Source organism: Vigna radiata, chromosome 4, assembly GCF_000741045.1.
Source record: "Vigna radiata var. radiata cultivar VC1973A chromosome 4, Vradiata_ver6, whole genome shotgun sequence".
NCBI classification, from domain to species: Eukaryota; Viridiplantae; Streptophyta; class Magnoliopsida; order Fabales; family Fabaceae; genus Vigna; species Vigna radiata.
In genome coordinates, this window is record NC_028354.1 from 6,499,136 (window position 1) to 6,515,811 (window position 16,676).

Consider the following 16,676-nt stretch of genomic DNA (forward strand, 5'->3'; position numbering starts at 1 on the left):
TTATTTAAACTAGCAAACAAAAATTCTCTCGAAGTTCCAAGTTTAAGTTAGAAGAAACCTACCTAATTGGAAACTTATATTGTTGTTTAATGTGATTATACGATTTAACTTTGAAATTCTTAATATATTAAACTTCAATTTAGCTCCAGTGAGTAGTCAGTTCAGGAACCTGTTACTATATTGTGGACATATATGAAAATTTGTCAATATTTTTGGCAAAAAGTATGATTCCTCACACAGCTGCTGAAAAAGTCAAGCAAAACATATATGCAAAATCAGCAAATGTGTTAAAATTATGATTTTAAGTTATCTCATATAACTGTAGACCACTGGTAGGAGTAAATTTAATGTGATAAATTTCATATATTAGGTTTTAAAATGGAAATAATTAAATATGAAGAGGATGAGTAATGAATTGGAGATGCGATATAAATGTTGTTGTCCTGGAGATATGAATGAGTCTTACCAATAGACTCAGCCTGAATTTATTACAACTCTATACAACATTTGGGGAGAGCTGTAGTTTTACGCAAATTTCGTTTTTCAAAGGGAAAAAGACATCATTCGAGTATAATTGGTTTTCCTAAGTTAAATGTCATTCATTGGAGTGTAAATTGAATGGTTGTTTTCCACGGTTACTAAGGTCACTTTCAAACATTTTTTGTTACGAAATAGAATGCAAAATGGCTAGAAAAGCAAAGTAATAGACGTGAAGAGGACGTGTCTCAGATACTGGCTTCCTGTTCCCGCTTTTACTGCTCTTTTTTCTTCCCCTCCCTTTCCCTTTCTCCCAATTGAAAATCAAATGAAAATGATATTTTCACAACACTATTTAGATACTACACACATGTTAAAATATGATTGGACGATTTCAAATTAAAAAAAAAATTGATCTTTTTCTTCTAGGTCTTTGTCTTAGTCTTTTTAATTTGAAATCGTCTAATCACGTTTTGACACGTGTGCAATATTAAAATATTGTCAAATCAAAATATCATTTTCCAATATCAAAATACCACTCCCATTGCCTCTCTTTGCCTTTTGCCTTTTTATCTGCATTTCTTCCCACAGTGACATCCAACCCACTTATAAAACACCTTGCTCCTTCACACATAACACTCCTAACACACTCTCTCCCCTCCATTTTCCTTTCCTCTTTCAAAACCCAGATATATATATATAATTATCCAAATTGGGAACTTCATAGCATGGACAACCAGCGTAGCCCTCTTATAACTTGGGCTTACTACTTCCAGGGAAAGGTACCTGCTTTCTTTTACCATTTAACTATTTCCATTCAATACACACACTCACAATTTCAAAGTCCTCCATTCAATGTATTAGTCTTAAAACAAGTGTAATTGGGCTCATAATTGTTTGTTTAATTCAATTGCTACAGTCAATGGAGGAGCTGAGGCAGTCTCTCATATGCACAACTCTGGAGCTTGAACAGACAAGGGCTGCAGTGCAAGAAGAGCTCAGAAAGAGAGATGAACAACTACTCAACCTAAAGGAACTCCTCGGCAAAACCGTCAGAGAGAGAGATGAAGCGCAAGAGAAATGCCGGAGACTACTCTTGGAGAAGATAGTTTTCCAACACCAACAACAAGCAGCTCCTGTGTCTGGAATTTCTAGCATTGAGGATGAGCCAAGAAGAGGAATTGACTCCAACAATGGCCTCTCCTCATCAGATTGTGAAGAGAGCATTGTTTCCTCTCCTGTCATCGACCATCTGTCTCAACATCAACCCCAGTTACAACCACAGTTACCACAATCCATGATTGAACTAACACCAGACAAACCATTACCAGAAAAGGGTAAGCTCTTGCAAGCAGTGATGAAAGCCGGTCCTCTCCTTCAGACCCTTCTCCTTGCAGGACCTCTTCCCCAATGGAGACACCCTCCTCCACCACTTGAGTCCTTCGAGATTCCCCCTGTCACCATACCTTCACCACTCCCACAATCACAACCACAACCACAACCACAACTCCTCCACCATGATTCCTTTCTTAACACTGACGGTAGTAGCACCACATCCAACTGCGGAAGGGTTAGTCGAAAAAGGGTCTTCTGTGATGGCTCTGATTCTCCCACCGAGACCAAGTACCAAAGGCTTGTACTTCACTGACTTACTTCCCACAAGTCAGATTCACATATTTAGTTTCTAATTTATATATATATATATATATATATATATATATATATATATATATATATTTATCCGCGCAAGTTTTAGGATTAGAGGGTAAGAGTAACAAGCTGGTACGCGACTGATCTAGCTTCTGTACAGTGGTTGTTCACTTGTTCTAGGACAGAACACAAGTTATCCGGATTTAACTCATTGAGAGAGAAGACAAGGATGATGAAGAAGTGCTTGGTTTAGGCTTGCTGGCTTTACTTTGGTGAAGATTTGTCCTTGACATTTTCAACTCTTCACATTCAACTTTTGCTTCATAGGGGCCTTTATTTGATTTCTTTTAAACTGTTACTATTATTACTATCATGTAACAAAGATACTGTAGTCCAACAAGCATTTAGTATGAGTGTGTGTGTGGGTGTGAAGTGAGATTGATTGATCTCTGTAAGATCACATCAACAGTTAAGAGAAATGGTTTGGAGTTGGTGGATTGTGGAGATGAGTGTGTCCAACGACCAAAGGGAAGGTTTTTGAGTTCTGCTTGCGGGTTGGGTGGACCCAAAATTTAGGAACACAGGATCTGTTACCGGTGTGGTGTATGATTATGTTAAGCCTTTGTTAGGGTTGTTATCATTATGCAGGTCTAATCTTGTGCTTTTCCAAATACTCTTTTTCATTATATTAATTAAGTCCGTGTTTGGCATCTAAACTCGTTTTAACTTACATGCTTCCACAGTCTCAATTTGAGTTCACAAATATTTCTTTTGTACAAGAGCAGAAAATGTTGACTACTATCATGCTCAATGAAAGCATGGCAATTGGGGTCGAAAAAAGAGAGAGATTCTGCAGACAAACGTAACATGCTGCATTATGGTGTAAAAAAGGGGTTGAATTATATTGTGGGCAAAAGAAAAGGTTAAATTATATACCAGTCTCACAACATTTCTTATTTATGTAGCAGCAGGTTCCTTGTCCCTCACTTTCTTCCCATGCCACATCCTCTCTCTTCTAATAAAGAACCAGTTACATTATTTGTAAAACATGTACAGTTTTATGTATAAATAAGAAAACATAGATAAACAAAAAGACAGAAAAACATGAATCTGGTCCAAAAATAATATTAGAATATTCTGCATGCTCTTTCTAGAAAACTCAATGTTACTGAGGTGTCTTGGCCACACTGTTACAGCCTAAGGAATGGGTGTAAATTATGAGCATTACCTTCTAAAAATTGATTAAGAGTTAATTTTAGCATAACGTAACTTACAATTAATCACACTGAGATAAAGTAGTTAGAGTCTCAATTCGGAGTCTTAAAAGTGCAGCCACAGGACAAACTTTACTACTGTGTTGAGTTGAATTTTTGAGGTGCCTGAAATGGAAAAAAGAATTGTGAATTCGTCCATCCATTTTTCTATCTTTTTCTTAACCCTTTAATCAAGCCCTCACATACTGTTTTCCCTTGTCAGTGTGAACCAATTTATGCATGTAACACCAGACAGTATGAACAGTGAAATGTTTAAAAGTTTTAGTTGTATGTTTCACAGTATTAAGGTTATCTAGTGTTAGAAGTTCACATCGATTATAAGTGAGACGTAAATTTTATTTTACAAGTTGGTTTTGTGAGTTGAGTTAGACAAAAATTTTACTTCTTAATATGGTATCTTAGCGATATTTATTGTTTGTTGAGTGGATTGATATATCCGCTTTAACCTACTTCTTAATATGTACAGATTTGTTTTGTCGATATTGAGGAGCTTAAAAGGGGAATTTGACCTGTGGTTATTGATTTTGAGTGGAAAGAAAGAAATTAAGAATGTGTTACTTTCAATCTAGCTAGCTAGCAATGATTTGAAGGGTTGCGACAATATATCCTTTGGAGAAATGGAGAAAACGCGCTAAGGCACATTGTGGACAGTGAAGGAAGGCGCAAATGGCGCCACTCATGCATCACTAAACTACACCAAGCTCCACATTTTGGTCAATCAGTGAAGAACTAATCTGCCATAAAAACACAACTAACTTGGACCTAAGTTTGACATTCAGAAACCCAGGTCCAAACACAGGCCCAATCTACAGGCCCATGTTAACACTCATAATGAAGTGCAGTGTAAGTTAGGTTACTCCAGGGAACGCGGAGGCTTTAATATTTGGTTAATTTTATAAACCAAATTGTCCAAAACATTAGGCAGATTTCCACGGTCAATTTGTCTCTCAGCCTTCCAAAACGTCTTTCATGGTCCACATATTCAATTATTATTTCTCTATTAAATAAAACAAGTCAATATTACTATGTAATTAACTTTAAAGCAAGTCTTTCAATTTTTTTTTTATTTTATCAATTTAAATATTTTAGTATTTTTAATATAATAATAATATAAGCTTACATAATGATCCTTTGTTATTGTTGATCTCAAAACTAAATTTATCAGACTAAAAAATAATTTAAAAAATGTATTATTTTATATAAAATTATATTTTTAAAAACACCTTAACTAACCTATTTAGTAAATAATTTTGCCTAATGTAAGCTTAATATAAACTTCGCTGTAACATTAATTTGTAACTTTATTGGTGAAATAATATAGGCCTGCTTTTAACTTGTCACATAATATCATTAATAGTCTATTCTAAAAATCATCAATCATTTAACCCATTAAGGCTTACTTAGTAATGGAATTGTGGATAATTTCTATGGAGCTTTTAGTTTTTCACTTTAAATATAAAATTGAAATTCGTCTTTATTTTAAATTTTAATATATATTTTGATCTCAAAATTTATTTTTTCCAAATATTTTAGATTATCATTTCAGATTGAATATGTTAAATGGTATAACTAGTTCAAACATTAATCTGAAATACTATTAAATATCTAAAAAAATTAAAATTAGAATGATTAAAAATCTATTTAATTTCAAAGATTAAAGAACAAACTCTATTAAAGTTGAAAACAAATTCCAGTTTTATGTAAACTATAGAAACTAAAAATATAATTAATTCTTAATTTATTATCTAATCTCGTTAAATAATTCAACGGGATTCTGGCATTAGAAACTAAACTAATGTTAAAAGAATAAAAGTAATTAATATTTACCTACTTTAATATTAAAATTCAAACTAATAAGGATATTATGTTAAACATAAATTGTTAAGCTCACATTTTAAAAAGCCTGCTAAACTATGGTACAAGATGAAAAAAAAAAACACAGCAGCCCATCTAATTTAAGGCCCAACCCATATAGTCTCTTTCAAACTGGAAATTAAATCCCTATGACCATTTCTTCTTCTGCAGTCATTTTTTTCTTCCTGCCCGCCCTTACTTTTAAAATCCCGGTTTTACCCCTTACATTAAAAACCCTAATTTTGTTTTCCCTTTCTCATTTCTACCAGTCGCAACACCACATCTCACTTTCATCTTTCTTGGTTTCTCATGCCAATTCTCTTCAGCCTTCAACATCGTTACTTCCATCTTCATCAAGCATCCTTCATTCTCTGCATCATCACATCAAATGGGTTTCAAATTGTAAAATAGTTTCCAATTTACTATGTATTTTTTAAAATGCATTATGGATTTGGCAATCTTCACTATGCATTTTTCATTGAACTCTTCTTCAATCGGTCTTAAAAGCATTTAAAATTCTACTCCGTATCTTTTTTTCCTTAAATGTTCCTTTCATCATTAACGAAATGTTACTTCTTTTTTGGCCAAGTGCCATTAATGCAGTTATCCCAACTTCAAGAGCTGTATTCAGAGAAGCTGCAGAAACTATATTTCTGAGACTTTTCTTGAAACAAACTTGTCATGCAGTGTGCCTGTGTATGAGATTGGATCAAATGTTTGACGGTGACATTAAATTTGGTGCTTGTGGATAAGGCAATAAGGTATTATTATTATTAACTCTAAGGAACTGAAAAAGGGTATTAATTTGTTTGAGTATCCTAGGCCTAAATCCTCTCTGCATATGTGGTCTAGAACAGTTGTGTTGTGCAGATAGAATTTTCTTTAAATGGCGAAAAAGTTGGTGCTTGCTGAGATGCATTGCAATTAATCAGTTTACCCTTGTTGGAGGGAAGAAGCATCTCCATTTTGCTTGGTATAGGTTTAGTTGCCTTCAACGTCGGCAACTAGTCTCATGCTTACACCACTTTCTACTTCCAACTTGCCCTTCACTGTAACAACATTTAATGTCTCTCACCTAAGCAAAGGTTGCCCCCTCAATGCAACAACAACAGATCAGTTTTCTGTAAATAGAAATTTCCTTGAACATTCCTTATACTTATCTGCATAAACCAATTTCCCTGGCCGACATTTTCGTTGTCACAATAAATATTCCTTTCTACGATGAGGTATCTTTTGCAGGGACTAGGAAACAATGTCTGCATCAGGCTTTTTCATGAGTTTAACTACTGAAATCTAAAGCCTATATATCCTTTTACACATGTCTACACTAAAACCAGTTTCTTTTAAAAGATTTTGTTCGAACCAAAAGAACTGAACTTCACTAGACTCACACACTTTAATATACCACCACCTTTGAAGACCCCGAAAGTAATGTCTATTATTATAATTAACTTCAGATTTACACCTCTTCAAATGTGTGATTAATTAGATGACAAAACATAGAGAATTTAACTTAGAACCTTCTTTGTAACGAGTGTTTTAATTTAACAGAGATAGAATGTGAGAGCATTCACTTTTTGGCGGTGTTTAATGGTGACAGTACTTGTGCAGCTAAAGTGAAAGCTTGCTATAAAACGTACAATGGCCCACGATATTCATGAAAATTCGTTACTAGTGCAACTTTTCATAGATCTTGGTAAACTAAAAGAAAATAAAGCACAAAGAGAAGATGAAACAAAAGTGTCTCAGTCAAAATTTGTTTCCATTGCTTTCTTTTTCTTTTTGTTCTGTAATATTCTCAGATCATTCAGCATCAAGAGTTGCACACCAACTTTCATTGTTGCAGATATTCGTATGTTTGGCTAACTAACATTAACATGGGTTGCTTACCCTCAAAGAAATGGAAAGAATTGGTTATGTCAGATCTCAACCACGTGTTCTTTGTATATATCATAGTATAATAAGTTACAAATTATATCTATTAAAATCCACAAAAATAGTGTTATGATGATTGACTCAGGTGACCTTGCTCACTAGAGTACAATTATATGCAATTATAATGTTTTAGTTTTACGTATACACATACACATGTTCCATACCCCAAATGAAATATGATAAGCCCAAGTTTAATAACCTCATTGGCATAAGCTCAAAACTAACGTTTAAAAAACTTAGGTTTAACTATTTTATGAAATAATCCTTATAATTTTACTGAAATTTTAAGTGTTAAAATTAAACACTTTTAAAAGTAAATGTCATTGACACAATAATTTAGTACTAGAATAACTCTTCGTACTGGTTAAAAAAATAAATAAATATCGTAGGATCCTATTATAAATATTTAAGAATTAGATTTCATGAATAATCATAACCTAATAGATTGGATATGATAGCCATACAAAATCATAAAATCATATATATTTACGTTTTCTTTGAATTTTTTGTTGTACCACCTCTCCACTTCTTGATTATATAAACTCAGCTTAAATTAAACCTAAACCTAAACCTATAATTTAAAAATTAATTATTATGTGTGTTCTCACCATATTTCATCTAATTACAAATTAATACATTTATTATTAAAATTTATTTTCCAATTAAAAATTAATACAAATCTACACTACCACAACATCATCCAATTAAAAATTAATATAAATTATAGTTATATAAGATTTAATAATTAAAATTATATTCAACTAAAATTTTTGTTAAAAAGAAACAAATGAATAAAATAAAACTTTGATGGATACAATATTTCCAACAAACCCACAGAGAGACATTAATGTTGGTCTGGATCCGTGCAACGGCGGAGGTTCATGAATCATGTGAGCGGGTGTTATTAGGTCAATTAGGCCTTTTCCTCTCAATTCATTTTTAAGGTTTTTCAAAATTTTAGATATTGAGAATATTTTTGTAATTTTTAATAATTTATTTTTTAATTAATGTTTTTAATATGATATATTAAAAAAATTATATATTAAATTATCTTCTTATATTTAATAATTATAATTAATTGTTTAAGTCTTAATCATATTACTGTTTCATATTTTATATCATGTATAATGCAAAAAATAACTTTTCAAACACATTTTTATTTTAAATTTTATATATTTCAAAAGATTTAATAGCAGATTCATTATATAAGAAGAGAAACTAAATTAAAATTATACACTTTTATTAAATATTCCATTACTTTTATATTTTAGAGTGAAACATGTTTTTAAAAATTAATGATGGAGTAAAAATTTCTTTAATATAGATTATATACATTAAATTTATATTATTTTAAAATAGTTTAATGTTTTTATAAATGAAACATAATTTATGTTTACTAAATTAAAATAAAATATAGTGAATTATGAATAACTTGTTCACCCAAATACACATTTGTAAGAAGTTTCTTTTTACCTGGATTGAAGGGAACTACTAAAGCAAAATGCTGGTGATACAAAATTTGCCATTTAAAGCTAACACTAATAACTAATTAATTAATTAGAGAAAGTAACTCATATTTTACATGAATCTCACATCTTAGCAAGTGATATGTAAGTATCTAAGTTCTAATTTTACTACCCAATGTCCTTGTTAATGTGAGAATTTCATTGGTGAAACTTGATCCTCATAAATTCTAATTCTTTTTAGTACACAAATCGATAACTACATTGATAAATCTCGAGGAATCTTGAAACAAATTGCAATTTTGATTCAATTCATACAAGTTTTTTTATAAACAGAATATGATCATAGAATAGAAGAGAATGATTAAGAAATAAAAAAAGAAAAAGGCAAAAGGAAAAGTAAGTATAAGAAGGATGTGTCCATCAAATCAGCCAAAAGATTAACAGGAAGTAAGCTGCAACCTTCACTTCACTTCCTCGTCTTGTCTCTGTTTCAATCTCAGTACTAACTTTCTCTCTCTCTTCAATTTTCTTTTCATTGTATTTCACTTTGGCATTTTGTAACACTACACGTTCTTCTAGGCGCGACCTTTCATAATTTGCAACTAAGCAAACCATCGTGACCACGTAGATTCCTGTACGATCTTTTTTATTGCTTACTTTTTTACGCAGGTCTTTCTTTTATTGTTTAATTATTGGGTTGTTATTGCTGATGATTTTCCAGGTTCAATAAGATTTATGGTGGGAGAGATTTAACAATTGGACCCAGAAGCAAGTTGCGGAGAAAGTTTGAATTTTGATGAGATTGTGAATGTGGGAATGGAAGCACGGATGAGAAAGTTCCGACAATTGAGTCCAGAGAGGGCCAAAGTGTGGACGGAAAAGTCCCCAAAGTACTATCAGAATCGGAAGGTTCCGGTGGTTTACTATCTTTGCAGGAATAGGCAGTTAGAGCATCCTCATTTCATGGAGGTTCCTCTTTCATCCCCTGATGGGTTGCTTCTGAGAGGTACTTTTATTTTACATGAAAACCGGAAAAGTATGTGATTTTGTTTGTGGGGTGTGGTTTTCTGAGGGGTTCTTTGTGTGCAGATGTGATTGAGAGACTAAACGCTTTGAGAGGTAGAGGCATGGCTTCTTTGTATTCGTGGTCTTGTAAGAGGTGAGGAAGTTATTTAACTCCTTGATCAGTATCTTCTCTTGGTGTTGATTTTGTATGCTGAGAATAAGCGAGCTTGAAAAATGAATAAATGCCGAGAGTTTACTGGTAGGGTCTGTTCTTGTCCCTTGTTTCTCTTCTGCATTTTGGGAAAGTCAACGCAGGGTGATGCTCATTTCATTTGTTTTCTCAGAAGCATAGTAATGGAAGAAATCGAGAGTATCTTTTCCCAATGTTCATTGTTTTAGTTGGATGAAGCGGTCGAGATCGTTGAGCTGTGTTGTTGCTTCACCCCATGATCTAATTTTCACCGTGTATATTTGTTTTATTGTGTTGTTCAGAAGCTACAAAAACGGATTCGTGTGGCATGATCTCTCTGAAGACGATCTAATTCTACCTGCTCATGGAAATGAGTATGTCCTCAAAGGTTCTGAGCTATTTTACGAATCAAATTCAGGTTAAGAATGTTATTTTCAATGTTTTGTTTGCCTGAATAATCATGGTGTGTTTTCTTAGGTCCTGTTGAGATCTTATAATGATTGTGGATTTCGCCTTGCAGAACGTTTTGACCCTACTAGCAATGTGAAAGCACAGAACCTGAAGCAGTTGCCAGAGCCTGTTTCTTGTAGGAGCCATGATGAGGCTTCCACCTCTTCCAGCATGAATGAGAAAGATACAAGAAACTCCCAAGAAGATGATGAACTTTCGCCAAGACAACAAGCCGGTTCATCCGATGTGTCTCCTCAGTCTAGAGCTGGAACAAGTGATTCTCTTAGCTTACCATTGACAGAATACAAAGTCTACAAGACAGATGGATTGGCGGATGCTTCAACTCAGACAGAAGAAAATATTGGCAAAACCGAAACCCAGAAAACTTGTACCAGGGGTGTATCAACCGAGGATGATGGGTCATTGGATCAGGAATGCCATGAAATAAGTGATACTCAAGTAAAAGACAATTCTGAAATTGGTAGGGATACTATTTCTCCTCTCCCCTCAACTTCTAGTCCATCATCTTCTGGAGGGAAAACTGAGACTTTGGAGTCCCTTATAAGAGCTGATGTGAGTAAAATGAACAGCTTTAGGATCCTAGAAGAGGAGCGTATTCGAATGCAAACCAATGCAAGGCTGAAAGCCTCAAGTCTACTAATGCAACTGATCTCATGCGGGTCTATATCTGTAAAAAATCATAGTGTTGGTCTTATTCCTTCTTACAAGACCAGGTTTTCCAATTCCAAATTCCCCTCCCCATTGTTCTCATCTTCTGTTATGTTTGGGGAATTTGACTGTCTAGCGGAGAAAACGAAGGTGATGGGCCTCAAATTGGAAGACAAAGAATATTATAGTGGGAGCGTAGTGGAGTCTAAAGTACTGAAGGAAGAAGGTGGACATAATGTTGTTCTAAAACACTCTTCTTCTTACAATGCTAAGAGGTAGGTTTTTGCTTTCAGTTCATTTCTTGCAACATGACAAATTAGCATTAGGTAGAGTTATTGTTTCCATTCCCAAAATCATGGTTTATCACATATTGCTGTTTGGTTTGTGTCGCAAATGGAATACACTAGTCATTAATTTGGAGAACTCTTGTTCAACGCTGAGGAAGTAAGTGCTTGAGGAGTGACCATTTTTGTTCTGTGTTATTCTTTCAAAACTGAATAATACTGGATTAGGCCACATTACCATGTAGATTGTGCCATAGTACAAAAATAGAAAATGCCTGAATCCGGTGTTAAAATGCTTGTTAATGATATTGTAGTTAGAAACACAAACGATCCTCTAGATGCCAGTTAATCATTATTACCAATTCAAAACTCAGTTGCATTAACTAAACTCTATTACATACAAAACAACTTCAAACAAATTTTCGGATGAAAAAACAATTGAGCAGCATCCATCAACTCTAATCACTGTCAGTTCAGAACTTGTTCAAGGTGAAAGATTGTAAAACTTTTCTGAAATTATTTGTTTTCGGAACACACAATATTGAATGCAATGTTCTGCTTTCACATGCTTGCTTTGATCTACATTTATGATAGATAGTACAGCAAGATGAATCAAGTGAGGCTTCAAAAGCACAAAAGAAGGGCCTTCATTGCTTTTTAATAAAGTCATTATTGAAATTAAATATATATCATTAGAACATCCAATAGCTAGCATCCTCCCACAGAAGGGAAGGAAAAAAGAAAAGTAAAAAAGAAAAAAAAACTGGACAAATGGAGGATTTGGTTCTCTGTAGTTTTCAACTCTTTAATCCGTCTCCTATCATGTGAAACACTTAACTCTGAGAAAAAAGGACCTGTGGAATAATAAAGAAGAATAAGGCTTTTATGTTTTGTATGACAGAAAAAATGTTGGGGATAACATCCTAATTTGATAATACATTTTGCAGCACAGTTGATAGAATCCCCATGGGAAAGAGTAGCATTTCTCTTGCAATATAAATTGCAGTTTACAAAATCCTTTCTAAGCTTTTAATGTTAACGAACATGCTCTTGCTTTCTTACAAAAGGAGGTCCTTGCTTGGAGACTATCTTATCTTGTATCACATGCTGCAAAAAGTAACTGCTGATAAAAAAAGAAAAAAAAAAACATTATGACCAACTTTGTGAGTTCACGTCTGAGAGTGGTGTGATTGATTTTGAGTAGTCGTCACATCCTGGCCAGTATCTAATCTGTAACAAATATGCAGGACATCTACAGAGTTGAAATCACAAGACACTGAGGAATCATCATCCCCAGCAAATTCAAAACGCATGATATCTCCTGTTTCCGTTGGATCAAGAAATTCCATGGATAGAACCAACGATTCAGACATATCTTCAGCACCATCTAATGGCAGCAGCAAAAGGATCACTGAAAATTCATCAGGATCAGGGAGAAAGCAATCTAAGAGGGTAGACTCATTCAGAGAAGAGGAGAGGGTGATCAAAATTGAAGAAAGTTAAGTGTTGTCTTTATTCATTTGGTTGTTTTCATAGTTTTCAGGTATTGATTGATGAGTTTGATTTAATTCAACAGGCTTGCTTCTGGAGCTCGGGTCATAATCCAGTCTAAACCATTTTGAGACACAGCTCTGAAATATTTTTGTTACAGATGTTAGGCAGCTAGCAAAAACTGCTAGTTTACAATTTTTGTTTGAATGCAACATGATGGTGTATATCTATGTCGGTCCATGTGATATATCCCTAAATGAACAAAGTGAAAATGTTGTGACAGATTATCGGGTGCATGGGGATTGGGGGGGCTAATAGTGAAGGAGTGGTCCCAATGGTCTCCTATTGCATCTTATAGGGACACCACCTGAAATCAAGTGATTGCACATTTTTTTGTAACTACACATACTTATATATATGCTATTATTTTGGCCTGCAGCTTTTGTTTGCTTAAAGTTAGTGCCTGCTACTTTGCTTGCGTTTCCATCTTCCAAGGCTAAAAATTGCCACACCAAAAAAGTGCATGGTCGTTTTCAAAGGCGTTGCCAATTATGTTGAATGTTAGATGTGAGATTGAACCTGACACATGCACTTGTATTAAACATTAAATGTCTGTCAGAAAATTACAGAAGAATATGGAATTGTGTTCTCAGAATAAGTTAATAATCACTATGTTTATGTAATCCTTTAAAAATAAACTCCTAGAAGCCTATAGAAAGAAACATGAAGGCTTTAAGCTTGCTAGAGTAGCGGTTGGTTTTTGGAACATTATATAGATTTGTGATTGATAACAGTGCAATTCAAACATGGAATTTCGATGTAACAATAAAGGCTGTAGCCCAAAAAGTAATGAGATTCTTAAGGTTGCTATTTTATACTAAAATAATGTTCGTGTTCTGGAAATGGACAAGAGTAGTATTATTAATATTCGTATATTTACTTTCTGTTGTTAACATTCTTCTTCTATACGTAGTTCTTTTTGCTTCACATTTATCTTTTAAGCTGTATGCAAGTGGAATTTTTTAGCAGATAATAGTAACCTGAAACATCTTCAAAAGAATGATGAAAATTGTAAAGAAATAAAAAGAGGCGGTGATCTGATCTGCAGTTTAGTTAAAATGCTTTTGTCTGTTTATGGGATATAGTTTTCATGTGCATGTGTTACGAAGGTAAACTGAAAATCTCACATGAATAAAATAAACAATATATAATCTATAAATCTATTATTTTTAAAGATTAAATATAATTTCTTACGATGAATCCTATTTGTTTTTTATAATTTTTGTTCTTTAATCTCTATTTAAAATTTAACCCTTGAAATTTAAAATAAATCTGTTTTAAATTAAAAAAAAATCTCATAATTTGTTTCTAATGATTTTTAATTATTCTGACTTTAAAAAAAATTGTAATTAGTTTTTTTACTTGAAATAATAATATGACTATTAGACTAGTAGCAAGTAAAGGTCATGGTAAAATGGGAAATAAATAAGTAGGAACGGCTACAAGAATCTTATCAATGAAATAATAATAATAATAATAATAATAATAATTTAAGTAGTTAGAAGTATGCAATCACAAACAAGTTCTTATAATTTAAGAAGCATATGTTTTTAATGCATACATGATATTAATGAAAATGATTGGCATGTTAAAAGAGGATCCCTCTTTCTTAGGGTAAGATTTAATGTTGATGTGCATGCCTTAGTTAGTCTTCAACTACCAAGATAATTTATTTGTGAAATTAAATTTAGTATTTCATTTTTAATTATTTCTCTCATCCAAAACTAATATTATTTTTTATATTTTTATAACTCTACAAGAAAATTATTAAATAACATAAAAATTTATTAATCTAAGTTAAACATTATTTTATAAATTAAAAATTATCAGTATCTAAAATAATCTTTGTTATTAATAAACAATTATAATTAATTTGTACATTAAAATTTAAATTAGTCTCTAACAATAATTATTAACAGAATAAGAAGTGAAGAGGAGCAATTAGAAAGGATAGGAGAGAAACATAAAAGACAAGAGAGGAGGAGAGTAAAATATATATGAACCACATATAATAATGTTATTCACCACATAAAAATAAAAGTTAACATTATACTCCATCTATATAAGAACCATCAAGATCAAAGTTTGGGTATAGACAAATTTTAAAATCGTTTTATAAGTTAAAGACAAAAAAATATACAATTAATCCTTATTTAATAATAATAATAATAATATACTAACTTATTTTTTAAACACAAGACTAATCTTACAATTATATCAATTAAAATATTTTATAATCTATCAAACTAGCAATATCACTTACAGATTTTCTCATTCTCTCAATTTTTTTTTTATTTCTCACCATTTTCATTTTCACGTTTTTTTTTTCTTCTCAAATTCACTTTCATCATTCAATGTTCTTACAAGTTTGGCGGTAAGTGAGCTAATCCTAAGCTAGTTAGTTTACTTCTTTCCATATAGAGTTTGTTAAAAAAATTACTTCTTTTCAAATAATAGAGTTTGTTACATGTTATTTTCTATTGTCTATAGCTCTTGTATTGTATGATCATCTAGTCAGTTTGGGAAGTGGAGAAAATGATCAATCTAGAATGTCATTGATAATTAATTTGAACAATAATTACTATTAATGGATAGTTAATGAAAATAATAGTTATTGATTGGAAATTAATAAGAATAATGAAAGTCGTTTATTGGTGATTAATGGATCAGACCTAATGGTAAGCTCATTATGACCTTATGGATTTGGAGAAGAATAATTGAGAGGATTTGAAAATAATTTTTATTATAACATTATTACACAAAGTTATGAGGGTTAGATTGTCTTTGATAGGTACTCTCCCAAACAACTTAGACAAAAAAAAAAAAGAACAAACATAATAACTTGAATGATAAAAGATCATCGAACAACTTTGAATATTTTGAGTAAAAGATCTCAGCCTATATCCAAAACAATTCTCTTTTTATTTGAATTTTCACTTGTTAGTATTTTTTCCTCAAATGTTTTTCATTCAGTCACATCTAAATTATTATAACTTTTAGTTTTTGTAAAACTTTTGATATTAAATATGAATTATAAACCTTAATTGTATGCTCATGAAAAGTTAAAAACATTATCAATTTACGCAAATATATAAAAGTTAAATTCACTCAGTCTATTAATTTTTAACATCATAACGAGAATTCAGCACTGAAACAGAAGATGGTACAACACAAAAGTGGAATGAGGAAAAGTTTTAAATAATGTGAGATATTGTATAATAAAACTATGCATATGATTAATTTGAGGGTTAATTACTTTCTTCTCTATCATATTAGGAACTGAAAAATAATCCAAGGTTTGACTCAGTTTGGTTATACAAAAGAATAGAATGGATCATGCAACATTCCAGACATAGCATGAAATTAAGAAATTCACCATGATACAACATCTACGAAGCTTATTATATACCCATATGTTAAAATGAGATGAATTGAAGTATTGGGTATGTTATGTGGAAAATAAAATGTGTACAGTGGGTCATGGCACGTGTAAGCGTCAGCTCACATTGTTGTCTCACACATTCCTTTGTGTGCCTTCCACAAGTATTATTCCAAAGCAATGATGTTCATTAAGAAATTCAAACTCTGCATGTGTTTCTTCCTTCTCCTTTTTGTTTTAGTTAGCTACCATAAAATAGAACTAAATAAGGCATCAAAACCGTCGTCAATGATGTCAGTTTAGATTCTCCTTCTCAAAAAAGAAAGGGTCAGAGGATCCAAAACTTCAATCATCTGATCGAGGTCAATGGTTCAGTTATATATTTACTCTTTCTTTTTGACAGTTACATATATGCAGTTCATATCTGCATGTTTTTTCTTTCAGTAACAAGTCAATAGTTAAAAAAAATCAAAATAATTAATCAATCACTAT

At 32.2% G+C, this 16,676-nt stretch overlaps 2 protein-coding genes across 5 annotated transcripts; both read left to right on the forward strand.

Annotated features, from left to right (window-relative positions):
* Positions 1–1,017: 1,017 nt before the first annotated feature.
* Positions 1,018–2,798, forward strand: LOC106758719 (protein enabled homolog). Its single transcript, XM_014641687.2, has 3 exons — positions 1,018–1,259; positions 1,397–2,168; positions 2,201–2,798. Exons 1-2 carry the CDS (start codon positions 1,206–1,208, stop codon positions 2,123–2,125), a joined length of 783 nt encoding a protein of 260 aa, XP_014497173.1. The 5' UTR covers positions 1,018–1,205; the 3' UTR covers positions 2,126–2,168; positions 2,201–2,798.
* A 6,289-nt stretch (positions 2,799–9,087) lies between these two features.
* Positions 9,088–13,183, forward strand: LOC106758107 (protein UPSTREAM OF FLC). 4 transcript variants are annotated; one of them, XM_014641025.2, is made up of 8 exons: positions 9,088–9,155; positions 9,236–9,290; positions 9,378–9,662; positions 9,746–9,815; positions 10,154–10,269; positions 10,372–11,245; positions 12,502–12,753; positions 12,831–13,183. In XM_014641025.2, the coding sequence occupies exons 3-8, from the start codon at positions 9,473–9,475 to the stop codon at positions 12,874–12,876; spliced, it is 1,548 nt and encodes a 515-aa protein (XP_014496511.1). In that variant the 5' UTR covers positions 9,088–9,155; positions 9,236–9,290; positions 9,378–9,472; the 3' UTR covers positions 12,877–13,183. The 4 variants fall into 4 exon arrangements, with proteins under 4 accessions (XP_014496511.1, XP_022635433.1, XP_022635434.1 ...); XM_022779712.1 differs by having other exon boundaries at positions 9,095–9,290; XM_022779713.1 differs by having other exon boundaries at positions 9,095–9,290; positions 10,154–10,239.
* The last annotated feature ends 3,493 nt before the right edge of the window (positions 13,184–16,676 follow it).

Coding starts and splice junctions, on each gene's coding strand:
- LOC106758107 (XM_014641025.2), top strand. CDS start 9,473: ATGGAAGCACGGATGAGAAAGTTCCGACAATTGAGTCCAGAGAGGGCC. Junction 9,816..10,153: donor TATTCGTGGTCTTGTAAGAG/GTGAGGAAGTTA, acceptor TGTGTTGTTCAG/AAGCTACAAAAACGGATTCG. Junction 10,270..10,371: donor ATTTTACGAATCAAATTCAG/GTTAAGAATGTT, acceptor TTCGCCTTGCAG/AACGTTTTGACCCTACTAGC.
- LOC106758719 (XM_014641687.2), top strand. CDS start 1,206: ATGGACAACCAGCGTAGCCCTCTTATAACTTGGGCTTACTACTTCCAG. Junction 1,260..1,396: donor CTTACTACTTCCAGGGAAAG/GTACCTGCTTTC, acceptor CAATTGCTACAG/TCAATGGAGGAGCTGAGGCA.